Genomic DNA, 21019 nt, shown 5'->3' with positions numbered 1-21019 from the left:
TACTACCACACCACGTTCAAAGGCATTTATAGAATTTTCATTTCCCATTCACCCTGTGAATGGCACACATACACAATCCATGTCTTAAGGCTTAAAACTCCTTCTTTAACTCGTCGCTTCCCCTTCATCTACACTGATTGAAGTGGATTTCACAGGTGACATCAATAAGGGATAATAGCTTTCACCTGGATTCACCTGCTCAGTCTGTCATAATGTTTTGTACATTCAGTGTTCAGAACCCGTTACTGACCGGTGTATAAAATCAAACACCGGAGCAGAAGGCAGACGTTTTACGTGCCCCCAACCAATTGTTTTCTTTGTTCGTTTATCTGCATTTAACTTTTTTTACTCTTTTTGCACATAATGTTGCCGCTACCGTTTCTTATGACAAAAAATAACTTATAGACATCGGGACTGCGATTACTCACCACGGACTAGCAGAATCCTTTTTCTTCTTTCACGACTCTAACGAGCCCGAGGTGGAGGATATACAGCTCCCTCGGGAACAGGCCCCAAACCCAGTTATCTACGTGAAGAGGAGGCGAAGAAAGAGAGGCCGGAGGTCAGGCTGCCTTCTGAGGAGTCGGAGGCAATCAAATAAATCCCCACTCCCCTCAATTCTGCTAGCAAACATGCAATCTTTGGACAATAAAATGGACGAGTTACTGCGAAGATTAAACTACCAACAGGACATTAAAAATGGTAACATCTTATGCTTCACGGAGTCATGGCTGAACAATGACAATATCAACATACAGCTGGCTTGGTTATACATTGTACCGGCAGGATAGAACAGCAGCGTCTGGTAAGACAAGGGGCGGTGGTCTATGTATTTTTGTAAACAACAGCTGGTGCACGATATCTAAGGAAGTCTTGAGCTATTGCTCGCCTGAGGTAGAGTTTCTCATGATAAGCTGCAGACCACACTACCTACCAAGAGAGTTTTCATCTATATTCCTTGATGCTGTTTTACATACCACCACAGTCAGAGGCTGGCACTAAGATAGCATTGAATGAGCTGTATTCCGCCATAAGCAAACAAGAAAATGCTCACCCAGAGGCGGTGCTCCTAGTACCTGAGGACTTTAATGCAGGGAAACTTAAAACAGTTTTACCAAATTTCTATCAGCATGTTAAATGTGCAACCAGAGGGAAAAGAACTCTGGACCACCTATACCTCACACAGAGATGCATACAAAGCTCTCCCTCACCCTCCATTTGGCAAATCTGACCATAATTCCATCCTCCTGATTCCTGCTTGCAAGAAAAAATTAAAGCAGGAAGCACCAGTGACTAGATCAATAAAAAAGTGGTCAGATGAAGCAGATGCTAAACTACAGGACTGTTTTGCTAACACAGACTGGAACATGTTCTGGGATTCCTCCGATGGCATTGAGGAGTACACCACATCAGTCATTGGGTAGGTAACAACACATCCTCTTCTCTGATCCTCAACACAGGCGCCCCCCAGGGGTGCGTGATCAGCCCCCTCCTGTACTCCCTGTTCACTCATGACTGCACGGCCAGGCACTACTCCAACACCATCATTAAGTTTGCCGATGACACAAAAGTGGTAGGCCTGATCGCCGACAACAATGAGACAGCCTATAGGGAGGAAGTCAGAGACCTGGCCGGGTGGTGCAAGGACAACAACCTTTCCCTCAACGTGATCAAGACAAAGGAGATAATTGTGGACTACAGGAAAAAGAGGAATGAACACGCCCCCATTCTCATCGACGGGGCTGCAGTGGAGCAGGTTGAGCGCTTCAAGTTCCTTGGTGTCCACATCACCAACAAGCTAACATGGTCCAAGCACACCATGACCGCCGTGAAGCGGGCACGACAAAACCTATTCCCCCTCAAGAGACTGAAAAGCATGGCATGGGTCCTCAGATCCTCAAACGGTTATACAGCTGCACCATCGAGATCATCCTGACTGGTTGCATCACTGCCTGGTATGGCAACTGCTCGGCCTCCGACCACAAGGCACTACAGAGGGTAGTGCGAACGGCCCAGTACGTCACTTCCTGCCATTCAGGACTTCTGTACCAAGCGGTGTCAGAGGAAGGCCCTAAAATTTGTCAAGCACTCCAGCCACCCTAGTCATAGACTTATCTCTTCTACCATACCGCAAGCGATACCGGAGCGCCAAGTCTAGGTTCAAGATGCTTCTAAACATCTTCTACCCCCAAGCCATAAGACTCTTGAAAGGCTTGCAAAATGTCTACCAAGACTATTTGCATTGCCTCCCCCCTTCTCCACACCACTGCCACTCTTTGTGAGAGCTCAGTGACTTTCAACGTGGCACCGCCATAGGTTGCCACCTTTCCAACAAGTCAGTTCGTGAAATTTCCACACTGCTAGAGCTGCCCCTGTCAGCTGTAATTGCTGTTATTGTGAAGTGGAAACGTCTAGGAGCAACATTGGCTCAGCCGCAAAGTGGTAGGCCACACAAGCTCACAACGGGAACGCCGCGTACTGAAGCCGTCTGTCCTAGGTTGCCCTACTCAGTTCAAAAACTGCCTCTGGAAGCAACGTCAGCACAAGAACTGTTCTTCGGGAGATTCATGAAATTGGTTTCTGTGGCCGAGCAGCCGCACACAAGTCTAAGGTCACCATGTGCAATGCCAAGCATCGGCTGGAGTGGTGTAATACTCACTCCCATTGGACTCTGGAGCAGTGGAAACGCATTCTCTAGAGTGATGAATTACGCTTCACCATCTGGCAGTCCGACGGACAAATCTGGGTTTGGCGGATGCCAGGAGAACGTGACCTGCCCCAATGGATAGTGCAAACTGTAAAGTTTGGTGGAGGAGGGGAATAATGGTCTGGGCCTGTATTTTATGGTTTGGGCTAGTGCTACAGCATAAAATACCTACTGCAAATGCTACAGCATTAAATTACATTCTAGACAATTCTGTGCTTCCAACTTTGTGGCAACAGTTTGGGGAAGGCCTTTTCCTGTTTCAGCATGACAATGCCCCTGAGCACAAAGCAAGGAACATACAGAAATGGTTTGTCAGGATTGGTGTGGAAGAACTTGTCAGGGCTCTGTGCAGCCCAGTCATCAACACCATCAAACACTTTTGGGATGAATTGGAACACGGACTAATCGCCAAACAGCAGTGCCCGACCTCACAAATGCTCTTTTCGCTGAATGGAGTCCCCGCAGCAATGTTCCAACATCTAGTGGAAAGCCTTCCCAGAAGAGTGGAGGCTGTTATAGCAGCAAAGTGGGGACCAACTCTATATTAATGCCAATGATTTTGGAATGAGATGTTCGGTGAGCACGTGTCCACATACTTTTGGTCATGTATTGTACATCTCAACCTAGCAAAAAAAGAAACATCCTCTCACTGTCAACTGCGTTTATTTTCAGCAAACTTAACATGTGTAAATATTTGTTTGAACATGAGATTCAACAACTGAGAGCCAAACCGAACAAGTTCCACAGACATGTGACTAACAGTAATTAAATAATGTGTCCCTGAACAAAGGGGGGGTCAAAATCAAAAGTAACAGCCAGTATCTGGTGTGGCCACCAGCTGCATTAAGTACTGTAGTGCATCTCCTCCTCATGGACTGCACCAGATTTGCCAGTTCTTGCTGTGGGGTGTTACCCCATTCTTCTACCAAGGAACCTGCAAGTTCCTAGACATTTCTGGGGGGGAATGGCCCTTACCATCCGATCCAACAGACCCCAGACGTGCTCATTGAGATCTGGGCTCTTCGCTGGCCATGGCAGAACTCTGACATTCCTGTCTTTCAGGAAATCACACACAGAATGAGCAGTATTGTTGGTGGCATTATCATGCTAGAGGGTCATGTCAGGATGAGCCTGCAGGAACGGTACCACATGAGGGAGGAGGATGTCTTCCCTGTAACACACAGCATTGAAATTGCCTTCAATGTCAACAAGCTCAGTCGAATGATGCTGTGAGATACCACCCCAGACCATGACGGACCCTCCACCTCCAAATCGATCCTGCTCCAGAGTACAGGCCTCGTGTAATGCTCATTCATTCAACAATAAACGCGAATCCGACCATCATCCCTGCTGAGACAAAACCGCAACTCGTCAGTGAAGAGCACTTTTTGCCAGCCCTGTCTGGTCCAGCGACGGTGGGTTTGTGCCCATAGGCGACGTTGTTGCCGGTGATGTCTGGTGATGACCTGCCTTTACCACCGGCCTACAAGCCCTCAGTCCAGCCTCTCTCAGCCTATTACGGACAGTCTGAGTACTGATAGAGGATTCCTGGTGTAACTCGGGCAGTTGTTGTTGCCATCCTGTACCTGTCTCACAGGTGTGATGTTCGGATGTACTGATCCTGTGCAGGTGTTGTTACACGTGGTCTGCCACCACGAGGACGATCAGCTGCCCGTCCTGTCTCCCTGTAGCACTGTTTTAGGCGTCCCACAGTATGGACATTGCAATGTACAGTGGGGCAAAAAAGTATTTAGTCAGCCACCAATTGTGCAAGTTCTCCCACTTAAAAAGAGGAGAGAGGCCTGTAATGTTCATCATAGGTACACTTCAACTATGACAGACAATTAGAAAATCACATTGTAGGATTTTTTTATGAATTTATTTGCAAATTATGGTGGAAAATAAGTATTTGGTCAATAACAAAAGTGTATCTCAATACTTTGTTATATACCCTTTGTTGGCAATGACAGAGGTCAAACGTTTTCTGTAAGTCTTCACAAGGTTTTCACACACTGTTGCTGGTATTTTGGCCCATTCCTCCATGCAGATCTCCTCTAGAGCAGTGATGTTTTGGGGCTGTTGCTGGGCAACAGAGACTTTCAACTGCCTCCAAAGATTTTCTATGGGGTTGAGATCTGGAGATTGGCTAGGCCACTCCAGGACCTTGAAATGCTTCTTACGAAGCCACTCCTTCGTTGCCCGGGTGGTGTGTTTGGGATCATTGTCATGCTGAAAGACCCAGCCACGTTTCATTTTCAATGGCCTTGCTGATGGAAGGAGGTTTTCAATCAAAATATCACGATACATGGCCCCATTCATTCTTTCCTTTACACGGATCAGTCGTCCTGGTCCCTTTGCAGAAAAACAGCCCCAAAGCATGTTTCCACCCCCATGCTTCACAGTAAGTATGGTGTTCATTGGATGCAACTCAGCATTCTTTGTCCTCCAAACACAACGAGTTGAGTTTTTACCAAAAAGTTATATTTTGGTTTCATCTGACCATATGACATTTTCCCAATCTTCTTCTGGATCATCCAAATGCTCTCTAGCAAACTTCAGACGGGCCTGGACATGTACTGGCTTAAGCAGGGGGACACGTCTGGCACTGCAGGATTTGAGTCCCTGGCGGCATAGTGTGTTACTGATGGTAGGTTTTGTTACTTTGGTCCCAGCTCTCTGCAGGTCATTCACTAGGTCCCCCCGTGTGGTTCTGGGATTTTTGCTCACCGTTCTTGTGATCATTTTGACCCCACGGGGTGAGATCTTGCGTGGAGCCCCAGATCGAGGGAGATTATCAGTGGTCTTGTATGTCTTCCATTTCCTAATGATTGCTCCCACAGTTGATTTCTTCAAACCAAGCTGCTTACCAATTGCAGATTCAGTCTTCCCAGCCTGGTGCAGGTCTACAATTTTGTTTCTGGTGTCCTTTGACAGCTCTTTGGTCTTGGCCATAGTGTAGTTTGGAGTGTGACTGTTTGAGGTTGTGGACAGGTGTCTTTTATACTGATAACAAGTTCAAACAGGTGCCATTAATACAGGTAACGAGTGGAGGACAGAGGAGCCTCTTAAAGAAGAAGTTACAGGTCTGTGAGAGCCAGAAATCTTGCTTGTTTGTAGGTGACCAAATACTTATTTTCCACCATAATTTGCAAATAAATTCATAAAAAATCCTACAATGTGATTTTCTGGATTTTTTTTCTCATTTTGTCTGTCATAGTTGAAGTGTACCTATGATGAAAATGACAGGCCTCTCTCATCTTTTTAAGTGGGAGAACTTGCACAATTGGTGGCTGATTAAATACTTTTTTGCCCTGGCCACATCTGCAGTCCTCATGCCTCTTTGCAGCAGTTCTGATTTCAGTTCTGCTTGGATGCATATTTTATGTGGTTGAAATACTATGAGCTTTTATGATGCTGATAAAGACAGCACCTCTATAGACGGTATCTAACTGCACATTCACATTCTCTCAAGATGCTGAAAGAAAGAAATCATGTTTCTCCACTCTTGTTCCTGAGTAAGAATGTAGCCTACAATTGGTGTATCATTTTACTGTAATAGTTAGTATTAAGGTTGTGTGAGAGGTTATAGACCTCCAGTCAGTGTCCAGATTTCAGTTTCCGTTTAACCCATCTGAACAGTAGGCTACAGTTCCCTTCATGTGTCATAAGCCTGTTTTGAAGTCCCTGTCTTGTGACTGTCAAATGTATATAGCACCTTAATTATCACAAAACACAGCCGGCACTGCTATCATCCTCATTTTTCACTTTCACCTAATATTTTCAGAACGTTACTTTTCTGGCCCTCCCTTCTCTTTATTTTCAACTCTCCATTTGGCAGCTTTTCTATGATTTAATTCAATTTCGACATTGTCTGGATCATCATGAACTTTATCTACCGGTTCCCTAAAGCATTTGGCGATTGGCATGTAGGCTATTTGGTGCGTGTACAGTTATAAGCCCTGAAGCTTAGTAAGTAAACCTAATGCCAGAAATGTAGCCAATAGATATAAATTGCACAAGAATTTTATACATTTATGTATTTTTTAATGGTATTGTTTTCTCTTCATTCAACCTGCCCGCCACCCACCCGCCCTTCATCCACACTATTTAATGACCCTAAACCCACACGCCCTGCGTATTTAACCACCAGGACTGCGAGTCAATCCGTGAATCTATAGTACTGACTGTTCCATGTAGGTTAGTCCTCTGATCCACCACTAGGTGTCCCTCTGGCATCATGTACTGCAGAGCTGAACGTCTTCACCATTTACCTCACCATCAAACTGACCAGGTGTCCCTCTGCCATGGTGTACTGCAGAGCTGAACGTCTTCACCATTTACCTCACCATTAAACTGACCAGGTGTCCCTCTGCCATGGTGTACTGCAGAGCTGAACGTCTTCACCATTTACCTCACCATCAAACTGACCAGGTGTCCCTCTGCCATGGTGTACTGCAGAGCTGAACGTCTTCACCATTTACCTCACCATCAAACTGACCAGGTGTCCCTCTGCCATGGTGTACTGCAGAGCTGAACGTCTTCACCATTTACCTCACCATCAAACTGACCAGGTGTCCCTCTGCCATGGTGCACTGCAGACCTGAACGTCTTTACCATTTACCTCACCATCAAACTGACCAGGTGTCCCTCTGCCATGGTGTACTGCAGAGCTGAACGTCTTCACCATTTACCTCACCATCAAACTGACCAGGTGTCCCTCTGCCATGGTGTACTGCAGAGCTGAACGTCTTCACCATTTACCTCACCATCAAACTGACCAGGTGTCCCTCTACCATGGTGTACTGCAGAGCTGAACGTCTTCACCATTTACCTCACCATCAAACTGACCAGGTGTCCCTCTGGCATCGTGTTCACCTGGCTTCTGACACTCACCAAGAAGGAACCCCTTTGTCTTCTGTTGGATTTTCTCTCTGCATTCAATGACGACTTCAGCCGAACAGCCTTTGGTTCTTTGATAAGGCTCATTAAACAGCCTACTATTAGGTGCAAATGGCTTTTGAATTTTTGTTTTTGCCCATATTGAGAAGGAGGAACGGCACGATGATGAGACTTTTTAATTTGGACGGAGGAGGATCATTGTTTCATTTGAATCCATCAACGTGAACGTGATCAAAGCATGATGATAGTTGTTAGATGTCTCTGCTCTGCAGGGTTTAGGGATAGGCTAATGTTTAGGTTGTGTTTGTGCCTGTGAAGCAGAGTGGAGAGAAGAGATGCTTGGAACCCTGAAATGAGTCATTCACCTATTTTATTGTCTTGAATATATTTTTAAAGTCATGGTGAGAGAGTGGGACAAACAGAAAGAGGAAAAGGCAGAGTTCAAAGAAGGGCACTATCAATTTGGGCTACCTGAGAGATGAATCACTTCTGGTCTTTTTCTTATTTTCTCTTTACCAGTATCCCTCCCTCCGTAATTTCCCACCCACCATCTCACTAAGGATGCTGAGCTTCAACGCTCCGCTCACCCACACACCCGCTGTGGTCACCCTACCCGTTCTCAGATGTGTCAGACCTGCGCAGCACGCCTTCAAAACACGTACCAGGACGGGACGATACCAGGATCGCAATATTTTTTTTCAATGGCAAAAAATGAGAACACGAAGCAGACCTCCCTGTTTGGTCCTTTAAAAACCTGCTGTATGTAAAATATTGTGTGCTATAACTAAATAACTAAATGTGACTCGATGACAACATAATGATGTTTGTTTCCAACATGGCTGTTTTCCTAAAGAAATTAAAATCCGCTTCGTGAGTATGGAAACAATACACGAGTATGTGATACTGGTATAGTCCCGGCCGCGCGCGCACGCACGCATGCACGGGTAGTACTCATTCCTCTGTAATTTGCCTTTGATTTGTCTTTAATTTGTATTTATTATGGATCCCCAAAAGCAGTTATACAATTTTAAATACATTACAATACATTCACAAATTTCACCACGCCTCTGATTCCTCTCTAATTCGCCTCTCATTCCTCTCTATTTTGCCTCTTTCTTCTGCTTCCCATCTGCTTCTTCTGTGATTCGCCTCTGATCCTTATGGTATTCGCCTCTGATCCCTCTCTGATTCCTCTGTAATTCACCCCTGATTCCCTTGTAATTCACCTCTAATTCACTCTTGATTCCCTTGTAATTCACCTCTAATTCACCCCTGATTCCCTTGTAATTCACCTCTAATTCACCTCTGATTCCCTTGTAATTCACCTCTAATTCACTCTTGATTCCCTTGTAATTCACCTCTAATTCACTCTTGATTCCCTTGTAATTCACCTCTAATTCACCCCTGATTCCCTTGTAATTCACCTCTAATTCACCCCTGATTCCCTTGTAATTCACCTCTAATTCACTCTTGATTCCCTTGTAATTCACCTCTAATTCACCCCTGATTCCCTTGTAATTCACCTCTAATTCACCCCTGATTCCCTTGTAATTCACCTCTAATTCACTCTTGATTACCTTGTAATTCGGCTCTAATTTGCCTCTGGTTCCTCACGTTTACTGGAAAAATCTGGTTTTGTTGCTATTTTCTCAACTAGGCAGGTGTTTTGATATTCAGTGCCTGAGATATAGGCCCATCTGCCACACCCTATCTCTCTGGCATGGTCAAATGGATGCTGTGAAGGTTATTGAAGAATATCCTAGCATCTTTCTTCCTCCATCAGTCCTTTTGCCGGCAATTGGGATGATTTACCCCCATTCGTCCTGGATACGTTTCAGCCTATTTCATAGCTCAATTGCTTTACTATAATGCCTTATCCGTGTGTTGCACAGGCTTTGCCCTCTCAAGTTGGCCGGTGTATCAAAGAGAGGATTGACTGAGAGCGGTATCTATTGATAAGTGCCTATATTCAGGCTCATTAGGGGTCTGTGAAGAGTTCTCTCCGGGGAAACAGCCAGACAGGCTTAAATAATCTGTGGACTTCAGGAGCGATAAACCCAATGGACAGGCTCTGTTTCCTAGAGATATTCTGGAGAGCTGTGTTTTTTCTCAGAGCCTCTGTTTCCTCCCTTCCCACGAGGGTGTCCCAGCAACCGGGTGCTTTGTAGTCTTACTGACCTAACTGATGCAGTAATTTGTCTTTCTGACCTCTCTCTGGTATCTCAGGAGGAGATGAGGGAGATGAGGGAGCAGCCCATCGACCCCCAGGCGGAGCAGGAGATCATTAACAGCATCCAGGAGGTCTACTACTCCAACGACTCCTTTGACATGGTGCAGCACGAGCTGGAGGTGAGTCAGTTAGTTAGGCCCACTGTTCACTACAGACCCAGAGGACACAACAAGCTGGAGGTGAGTTAGTTAGTTAGGCCCACTGTTCACTAGAGACCCAGAGGACACAACAAGCTGGAGGTGAGTCAGTCAGTTAGTTAGGCCCACTGTTCACTAGAGACCCGGAGGACACAACAAGCTGGAGGTGAGTCAGTCAGTCAGTCAGTTAGTTAGTTAGTTAGGCCCAGAGGACACAACAAGCTGGAGGTGAGTCAGTTAGTTAGGCCCACTGTTCACTACAGACCCAGAGGACACAACCCGCTGGAGGTGAGTTAGTTAGTTAGGCCCACTGTTTACTACAGACCCAGAGGACACAACAAGCTGGAGGTGAGTCAGTCAGTTAGTTAGTTAGGCCCACTGTTCACCACAGACCCAGAGGACACAACAAGCTGGAGGTGTGTCAGTCAGTTAGTTAGTTAGTTAGGCCCACTGTTCACTACAGACCCAGAGGACACAACAAGCTGGAGGTGAGTCAGTTAGTTAGGCCCACTGTTCACTACAGACCCAGAGGACACAACAAGCTGAAGGTGAGTCAGTCAGTTAGTTAGTTAGGCCCACTGTTCACTACAGACCCAGAGGACACAACCCGCTGGAGGTGAGTTAGTTAGGCCCACTGTTTACTACAGACCCAGAGGACACAACAAGCTGGAGTAGAGTCAGTCAGTTAGTTAGGCCCACTGTTCACTAGAGACCCAGAGGACACAACAAGCTGGAGGTGAGTGAGTCAGTCAGTTAGTTAGTTAGGCCCACTGTTCACTACAGACACAGAGGACACAACACGCTGGAGGTGAGTTAGTTAGTTAGGCCCACTGTTTACTACAGACCCAGAGGACACAACAAGCTGGAGGTGAGTCAGTCAGTTAGTTAGTTAGGCCCACTGTTCACCACAGACCCAGAGGACACAACAAGCTGGAGGTGTGTCAGTCAGTTAGTTAGTTAGTTAGGCCCACTGTTCACTACAGACCCAGAGGACACAACAAGCTGGAGGTGAGTCAGTTAGTTAGGCCCACTGTTCACTACAGACCCAGAGGACACAACAAGCTGAAGGTGAGTCAGTCAGTTAGTTAGTTAGGCCCACTGTTCACTACAGACCCAGAGGACACAACCCGCTGGAGGTGAGTTAGTTAGGCCCACTGTTTACTACAGACCCAGAGGACACAACAAGCTGGAGTAGAGTCAGTCAGTTAGTTAGGCCCACTGTTCACTAGAGACCCAGAGGACACAACAAGCTGGAGGTGAGTGAGTCAGTCAGTTAGTTAGTTAGGCCCACTGTTCACTACAGACACAGAGGACACAACACGCTGGAGGTGAGTTAGTTAGTTAGGCCCACTCTTTACTACAGACCCAGAGGACACAACAAGCTGGAGGTGAGTTAGTTAGTTAGGCCCACTCTTTACTACAGACCCAGAGGACACAACAAGCTGGAGGTGAGTTAGTTAGTTAGGCCCACTCTTTACTACAGACCCAGAGGACACAACAAGCTGGAGGTGAGTGAGTCAGTCAGTTAGTTAGTTAGGCCCACTGTTCACTACAGACCCAGAGGACACAACAAGCTGGAGGTGAGTGAGTCAGTCAGTTAGTTAGTTAGGCCCACTGTTCACTACAGACACAGAGGACACAACACGCTGGAGGTGAGTTAGTTAGTTAGGCCCACTCTTTACTACAGACCCAGAGGACACAACAAGCTGGAGGTGAGTTAGTTAGTTAGGCCCACTCTTTACTACAGACCCAGAGGACACAACACGCTGGAGGTGAGTTAGTTAGTTAGTTAGGCCCACTCTTTACTACAGACCCAGAGGACACAACAAGCTGGAGGTGAGTTAGTTAGTTAGGTCTACAGTACAGTGTATGCTGCAGCCTTAACAAAACACTACATAAAGAGAGATCTAAGACCACAGCATGATAGCAACACAAGATGACAACAACATGGTAGCAACACATCATGGCAGCAGCACAACATGGTAGCAGCACAACACATGGTACAAACATTATTGGGCACAGACAACAGCACAAAGGGCCAGAAGATAGAGACAACAATACATCACGCGAAGCAGCCACAAGTCTCAGTAAGAGTGTAAATGATTGAGTCTTTGAATGAAGAGATTGAGATAAAACTGTCCAGTTTGAGTGTTTGTTGCAGCTCGTTCCAGTCGCTAGCTGCAGCGAACTGAAAAGACGATCGACCCAGGGATGTGTGGGGACCTTTAACAGAATGTGACTGACAGAACGGGTGATGTATGTGGAGGATTAGGGCTACAATAGATATCTCAGATAGGGGGGAGTGAGGCCTACGAGGGTTTTATAAATAAGCATCAACCAGTGGGTCTTGCGACGGGTATACAGTGCCTTGCGAAAGTATTCGGCCCCCTTGAACTTTGCGACCTTTTGCCACATTTCAGGCTTCAAACATAAAGATATAAAACTGTATTTTTTTGTGAAGAATCAACAACAAGTGGGACACAATCATGAAGTGGAACGACATTTATTGGATATTTCAAACTTTTTTAACAAATCAAAAACTTAAAAATTGGGCGTGCAAAATTATTCAGCCCCTTAAGTTAATACTTTGTAGCGCCACCTTTTGCTGCGATTACAGCTGTAAGTCGCTTGGGGTATGTCTATCAGTTTTGCACATCGAGAGACTGAATTTTTTTCCCATTCCTCCTTGCAAAACAGCTCGAGCTCAGTGAGGTTGGATGGAGAGCATTTGTGAACAGCAGTTTTCAGTTCTTTCCACAGATTCTCGATTGGATTCAGGTCTGGACTTTGACTTGGCCATTCTAACACCTGGATATGTTCATTTTTGAACCATTCCATTGTAGATTTTGCTTTATGTTTTGGATCATTGTCTTGTTGGAAGACAAATCTCCGTCCCAGTCTCAGGTCTTTTGCAGACTCCATCAGGGTTTCTTCCAGAATGGTCCTGTATTTGGCTCTATCCATCTTCCCATCAATTTGAACCATCTTCCCTGTCCCTGCTGAAGAAAAGCAGGCCCAAACCATGATGCTGCCACCACCATGTTTGACAGTGGGGATGGTGTGTTCAGTGTGATGAGCTGTGTTGCTTTTACGCCAAACATAACGTTTTGCATTGTTGCCAAAAAGTTCAATTTTGGTTTCATCTGACCAGAGCACCTTCTTCCACATGTTTGGTGTGTCTCCCAGGTGGCTTTTGGCAAACATTAAACAACACTTTTTATGGATATCTTTAAGAAATGTCTTTCTTCTTGCCACTCTTCCATAAAGGCCAGATTTGTGCAATATACGACTGATTGTTGTCCAATGGACAGAGTCTCCCACCTCAGCTGTAGATCTCTGCAGTTCATCCAGAGTGATCATGGGCCTCTTGGCTGCATCTCTGATCAGTCTTCTCCTTGTATGAGCTGAAAGTTTAGAGGGACGGCCAGGTCTTGGTAGATTTGCAGTGGTCTGATACTCCTTCCATTTCAATATTATCGCTTGCACAGTGCTCCTTGGGATGTTTAAAGCTTGGGAAATCTTTTTGTATCCAAATCCGGCTTTAAACTTCTTCACAACAGTATCTCGGACCTGCCTGGTGTGTTCCTTGTTCTTCATGATGCTCTCTGCGCTTTTAACGGACCTCTGAGACTATCACAGTGCAGGTGCATTTATACGGAGACTTGATTACACACAGGTGGATTGTATTTATCATCATTAGTCATTTAGGTCAACATTGGATCATTCAGAGATCCTCACTGAACTTCTGGAGAGAGTTTGCTGCACTGAAAGTAAAGGGGCTGAATAATTTTGCACGCCCAATTTTTCAGTTTTTGATTTGTTAAAAAAAGTTTGAAATATCCAATAAATGTCGTTCCACTTCATGATTGTGTCCCACTTGTTGTTGATTCTTCACAAAAAAATACAGTTTTATATCTTTATGTTTGAAGCCTCAAATGTGGCAAAAGATCCCAAAGTTCAAGGGGGCCGAATACTTTCGCAAGGCACTGTATAGAGATGACCAGTTTACAGAGGAGTATAGAGTGTAATGATGTTTCCTATAAGGAGCATTGGTGGCAAATCTGATGGCAGAATGGTAAAGAACATCTAGTCGCTCGAGAGCGCCCTTATCTGCCTATCTATAAATGGCTTCTCTGTAATCTAGCCTGGGTAGGATAGTCATCTGAATCAGGGTTAGTTTGGCAGCTGGGGTGAAAGAGGAGCGATTGCAATAGAGGAAACCAAGACTAGATTTAACTTTAGCCTGCGGCTTTGATATGTGTTGAGAGGAGGACAGTGTGCCATCTAGCCATACTCCCAAGTACTTGTATGATGTGACTACCTTTAGCTCTAAACCCTCAGCAACAAGGGATAAAAACAGCAACAAGGGAATTTCTACCCACTCTCCCCTTTGTTGCTGTTATTGTCACTGAGACAATATGTGAAGGACCTTCTTTCCACGCTCTTAAAAACTATAAGCTATTCTGTCTTTTATGATCTTATTATTTTACATGTTCCATTTAATTCTAAATCAACGCTTGTATCTGGAGCTATATTTGTCTGTGCAGTTCAATAAATCCTAGTTTTGTTTCGATGACTATCACCTCTTAGCCCATATACCAAGACACCCCACCAGCATACTAAAGCCTTAACCACCACAGGAAGAGTGAGGCATATGCCATATAACAGGCTTGGACCTCCCATAACAGTCCGATCATCATTTACACTATACATTGTACAATATAGTACCAAACAGTGCAATCAGCAGGGTCTACACTGACTAGTTAGTGACTTGGTCTACACTGACTAGTTACAGTGACTTGGGCCTCAGTGGGGTCTACACTGACTACTTACAGTGACTTTGTCTACACTGACTAGTTACAGTGACTTGGTCTACACTGACTAGTTACAGTGACTTGGTCTACACTGACTAGTTACAGTGACTTGGTCTACACTGACTAGTTACAGTGACTTGGTCTACACTGACTAGTTACAGTGACTTGGTCTACACTGACTAGTTACAGTGACTTGGTCTACACTGACTAGTTACAGTGACTTGGTCTACACTGACTAGTTACAGTGACTTGGTCTACACTGACTAGTTACAGTGACTTGGTCTACACTGACTAGTTACAGTGACTTGGTCTACACTGACTAGTTACAGTGACTTGGTCTACACTGACTAGTTACAGTGACTTGGTCTACACTGACTAGTTACAGTGACTAGTTACAGTGACTTGGTCTACACTGACTAGTTACACTGACTAGTTACAGTGACTTGGTCTACACTGACTAGTTACAGTGACTTGGTCTACACTGACTAGTTACAGTGACTTGGTCTACACCGACTAGTTACAGTGACTTGGTCTACACCGACTAGTTACAGTGACTTGGTCTACACTGACTAGTTACAGTGACTTGGTCTACACTGACTAGTTACAGTGACTTGGTCTACACTGACTAGTTACAGTGACTTGGTCTACACTGACTAGTTACACTGACTAGTTACAGTGACTTGGTCTACACTGACTAGTTACAGTGACTTGGTCTACACTGACTAGTTACAGTGACTTGGTCTACACTGACTAGTTACAGTGACTTGGTCTACACTGACTAGTTACAGTGACTTGGTCTACACTGACTAGTTACAGTGACTTGGTCTACACTGACTAGTTACAGTGACTTGGTCTACACTGACTAGTTACAGTGACTTGGTCTACACTGACTAGTTACAGTGACTTGGTCTACACTGACTAGTTACAGTGACTTGGTCTACACTGACTAGTTACAGTGACTTGGTCTACACTGACTAGTTACAGTGACTTGGGGTCTACACTGACTAGTTACAGTGACTTGGGGTCCACACTGACTAGTTACAGTGACTTGGGGTCCACACTGACTAGTTACAGTGACTTGGGGTCCACACTGACTAGTTACAGTGACTTGGGGTCCACACTGACTAGTTACAGTGACTTGGGGTCCACACTGACTAGTTACAGTGACTTGGGGTCCACAATGACTAGTTACAGTGACTTGGGGTCCACAATGACTAGTTACAGTGACTTGGGGCCTCCCTACCTACACCTCCCTCCCCCTGGTTCCCTTGTTATGTGGGACACCTCTCCCCCCTGGTTCCCTTGTTATGTGGGACACCTCTCCCCCCTGGTTCCCTTGTTATGTGGGACACCTCTCCCCCCTGGTTCTTTTGTTATGTGGGACACCTCTCCCCCCTGGTTCCTTTGTTATGTGGGACACCTCTCCCCCCTGGTTCCCTTGTTATGTGGGACACCTCTCCCCCCTGGTTCCCTTGTTATGTGGGACACCTCTCCCCCCTGGCTCCCTTGTTATGTGGGACACCTCTCCCCCCCTGGTTCCCTTGTTATGTGGGACACCTCTCCCCCCCTGGTTCCCTTGTTATGTGGGACACCTCTCCCCCCCCGGTTCCCTTGTTATGTGGGACATCTCTCCCCCCTGGTTCCCTTGTTGTGGGACACCTCTCCCCCCTTGACGGGTGTATCTACTCTAGCATCACTGTGGCGTCTTCTCCTGCTCGCACACCGATGACTTCTAGATTGATGGATTAAACACTCGTGGAGGAAGGGTGGGAAATCTCATTAGATTTAGCAGTGTCTCAAGAACAACAACCTTCCAGATTACAAAATGAGACTTTCAGCCAAGTGGAAAGCAATTACCCATCATCCTCAGTGCTTAGTTTTTTGCTGCCGTCTTTCCTCTTGTTCGTTCTTCACCAATTAAGTAGTGCTCCTCCATTTTAATTTACTATACGTCTAAGCATGTGTGCTATACAATTCTGCCACTTTTTCTTCTCTTTGTAAATGATGAAGACCGTGGAGGCTCTTTTGAAAAATGGTACTTAAGCAAGCTAGAGCTGATGCTGAAGAAACTCCAAAGAATTAAGATTAGCTTCTAAAAGAAACAAATGAAATGAAATCCTGCCCGGCTCTAAGCTGCTGGCATTTGGATTTCAGTTCGGTGTCCATGATAAGCAATCTTTTGATTTATTTTCTGGCAGGTGGTTCACTCCACACACCAAAGCGTTCCACAGAATGGCTTTATCTTCGAAGAAGTTATTGGTGTGGGCATTCTCATTGTATTGTAACAATGCTTTTATTGTGTGTTTTTATGATAGAAACTCCCACCTGAGCTGAACTTGCAGGAGCTGGAGGAGTACAGAGACAAGCTGAAGAGACAACAAGCAGCGGTAAGTGAAGGAAATGACATGAGCAGCACTGGGTCACTCACTCCCACAGATACTTCTCCCTGATTGGTAATAGCTATTCCATTTATACTGTATCCGTGCACTTCCAAGGCCAACATAACATTGTACGACAACGTCTTTAGTGTTCAAAACAAGGACTTAAATAGTTCAGTACAGTATATTGCTCTGCAACACCTGAATACAGAGAACATAGAACTGCAAAATCACCAATTTGATATCATTTCTGTTAACCCTGAGCTTATTGCTTCAGCCTGGGCATGCACACACCTGTATTGCACAGTGGAGAAGTGCAGTCCCAGGTGGATATTGGCATGTTATATTCAGCAAGACTGCTTTACACCGCTATAGATACACTGTGATTAATAGTTAGTCACTGGTAGGGTTTCTGCTGCAGGCCCAAAGTATTATTAGTAATTATAAACTGGGTGGGTCAAGACCTGAATGCTGATTGGCTTACAGCCGTGGTATATCAGACCGTATACCACGGGTATGACAAAACATTTATTTTTTACCTCTAATTACGTTGCTAACCAGTTTATAATAGCAATAAGGCATCTTGGGGGTTTGCCAATATACCACGACTAAGGTCTGTGTCCAGGAACTGCGATGCATGTGCATAATTTTAATTTTAATTTAACTGGTCACGTCAGTTAAGAACAAATTCTTATTTACAATGACATCGTAGGAACAATGCCTTGTTTGGGGGCAGAACGACAGATTTTTACCTTGTCAGCTCTGGGATTTGATCTAGCAACTTTTCGGTTACTGGCCCAACACTCTAACCACTAGGCTACCTGCCACTCCAAGAAGAACAGTGGTATATTGGCCGTATATTGCCTTATTGCTTAAAAAGAGCATCAGCACTATAGAGGTTCTCTGCAGGTCACCCAGGCCTGGAGGGCAGAGAGCTAGCCAGCAGAGGAACTATATCGGAATCCTTTTAGAAATATGCAACCCATATTCTCCCTCGATCCTCCTTCTCTTCCTGCATCCTCCTTTCCTCCCTGCCTCATCTTTCCCTCTGTACCTTCCTCGTCTCCATGAATGTGCTTACAATTGGCTCATTCATCCCCCTCCTCTCCCCTGTAACTATTCCCCAGGTCATTGCTGTAAATGAGAACGTGTTCTCAGTCAACTTACCTGGTAAAATAAATAATTCTCTACACTTCCCCCGAAGTGTGCACTTGCATACTCCCTGTCATAGATTTAACAATGTAGGAAACTCTCTCAATAAATGCTTACACCAATCCAATGCTTTTAAATTCATGATGTGGAGTGTGCAGCTGCACACTTTGGAAGAAGGGTAGAACATCTGGATCCTTCCCCTCTTCCTTCTTTCTCATCCTTCACTGTGACTCCCTCCCTAGCCTCCTTCTCCTGCTCTGCATTGTCTCACACAGCAGAGCTGTTTATTCAGGGAGCGGGGCAGGGCCAGAGCCATGATCCCTAGCGGTGGTAGGATGAAAGATGGAGGCCTCTGTGGACAGAACACTGACTGTCTGACAGAGCTCTTCAACAGAGCAGACAGCTGGCTGCCAGCCTTAGACCCCTAGGGGTCAATACCAGGACCAGAGGACCAGGGGCCTTATCAAGTCTTCTGCCTTACCCAGGCTGTGAATGACTAACCCGGCCTCAGATCACCTCGCCCCCACCCCTTAGGATGGAGATCATCGTATGCTGAATTCCAAGTCATCCCCTAGTTAAGCAAACGACCCCTAGACACTTCCTGTAGGTATGTACGGTAATAGCTCTATCTTGTCCTCTGATTGGTACGGTGGAATTTTCACTGTATTGCTTACACACCTATCCGATCCTTTCAAACAAATGAATAGGAGAAGGATGGTTTCTCCTCCATCACATATTCATAGCTTTGGATATACACTGTGCCACATTGTGTACATGCATAATGACCTTCCCTATAGGATCTGAACTCTCTCTCTCTCTCTGATAACTACCTATTGAGAGGGCCTCTCCATCCCTATGTGCTGATATGAAATTGAATATTTCCCTCGCTGAGGCAGAGGAGTAGATACTGTACTGTAGATAGGAGTGGTGCATCGATACATTCTATAGAACTTCTCCCTTAAATGAGTTCCATCCAAAACAAATGGGTGATTCCCCCCCCCCCCCCCCCCCCAGTCTGGCAGAAGCTGTTGTAGAGAATGGCTGCTATATAGGGAGGTGGTGGAGGTTAGCTGTGTAATTGGCAGCTTTGACACATCGTTGGCTGAGGCTCATCTCTCAGTTAATTACTTGTCTGCTGTATGATTGTCATCCACTTTAGAGATGCCAGGGGCTCTGCTCTGACTGTAAGAGTGGGAAGTCTCTATTTAACTTCTAGGATTCCTACTATGTTGTCACTATGTTTCACCATAGGGGTGGTGCCAGGTTTTCTCCAAATGTGGCGCTTGGCATTTAGGCCAAATAGTTACATTTTGGTTTCATCAGACCAGAGAAACTTGTTTCTCATGGTTCGAGTCCTTTAGGTGCCTTTTGGCAAACTCCAAGCGGGCTGTCGTGTCTTTTACTGAGCAGTGGCTTCCGTCTGGCCACTCTACCATAAAGTGCTGCAGAGATGGTTGTCCTTCTGGAAGGTTCTCCCATCTTCACAGAGGAGCTCTGTCAGTGACCATTGGTTTCTTGGTCACCTCCCTGACCAAAGCCCTTCTCCCCCGATTGCTCAGTTTGGCCGGGCAGACAGTTCTAGGAAGAGTCTTGGTGGTTCTTGGTGTGTATTGATCCAGGTGTATTAGGAGGAGGAAGGGGCCAGCGGTGTGTATTGATCCAGGTGTATTAGGAGGAGGGAGGGGCCGGCGGTGTGTATTGATCCAGGTGTATTAGGAGGAGGAAGGGGCCAGCGGTGTGTATTGATCCAGGTGTATTAGGAGGAGGGAGGGGCCGGCGGTGTGTATTGATCCAGGTGTATTAGGAGGAGGAAGGGGCCGGCGGTGTGTATTGATCCAGGTGTATTAGGAGGAGGAAGGGGCCGGCGGTATGTATTGATCCAGGTGTATTAGGAGGAGGAAGGGGCCAGCGGTGTGTATTGGTCCAGCTCACTCATTGATATTGACCAGGACTCTTCCTGGGTTTCATGCTCCGGGTGTGTCCTAAATGACATCCTATTCTCTGCACAGGACACTACTTTTGGGGAATAGGCTATGATATTATCCACCATATAGTCCAGGGGCACTCAACTCTTACATATGAGGTCACCTAGTGTCCCAGGTCTAAATCAGTCCCCGATTAGAGGGGAACAATAGCTGGCTTCCAGGTCCAGAGTTGAGTTTGAAGGATTTGGGTGATATTATTCTATTTGGGATGTAGACAGTCTAATTGGCCACCGTGTTTACTTAGCTGCTTGATATACAGTATATCACCATTGTCTGTCTCCCCTTAACAAACTATTGAATCCTAATTTGGTGCAGTACTGGTAAAGTAGGCTGGCTAAGAAATCACTAGGGCTGGTGTTGTGCCATTTAGGTAATAAGAGAAATAGGACTTATCCACTTCACTCTCTGCCTCTCTGACACACTTAGCATCACAGACCTCAGATGGAACTCTCAAATCCTCAAAGAATGGATTTAGTACATGAGACAAATCAACATTTAGTTTTATTCAGGCAGTAAGGAAATGAGATGGGGAGACAGGCAGGTAGGATAAATAATGGAAAGGGTGGACATTGAGTCCTGGTCTCCAATTGCGGTGGGTAGTTGTATGTGACAATTACCGCTGAGTGTTACCACTACGGCTCTGCATGAAATCAACATGTTCCTCAAATTAGTTGACATAGAAACGTCTCACTCAGTGTATGATTGAGAAATGTTAGG

The 21019-nt window shown here is 45.6% G+C and overlaps 1 protein-coding gene across 1 annotated transcript in view; it reads left to right on the top strand.

Annotated features, from left to right (window-relative positions):
• The window catches only part of LOC139392223 (syndetin-like), a 217884-nt gene that overhangs the window by 7722 nt on the left and 189143 nt on the right, over positions 1 to 21019 (top strand). Inside the window, exons 3-4 of the mRNA XM_071140055.1 lie at positions 9833 to 9955; positions 17103 to 17174. Coding sequence (XP_070996156.1) covers positions 9833 to 9955; positions 17103 to 17174 — 195 coding nt within the window. The remainder of the gene's footprint in view (positions 1 to 9832; positions 9956 to 17102; positions 17175 to 21019) is intronic.

The sequence above is a fragment of the Oncorhynchus clarkii genome, chromosome 32, assembly GCF_045791955.1.
Source record: "Oncorhynchus clarkii lewisi isolate Uvic-CL-2024 chromosome 32, UVic_Ocla_1.0, whole genome shotgun sequence".
In the NCBI taxonomy this organism is placed as follows: Eukaryota; Metazoa; Chordata; class Actinopteri; order Salmoniformes; family Salmonidae; genus Oncorhynchus; species Oncorhynchus clarkii.
Note: the sequence above shows the minus strand (reverse complement) of the source record. Positions and strands in the feature narration are given on the sequence as shown.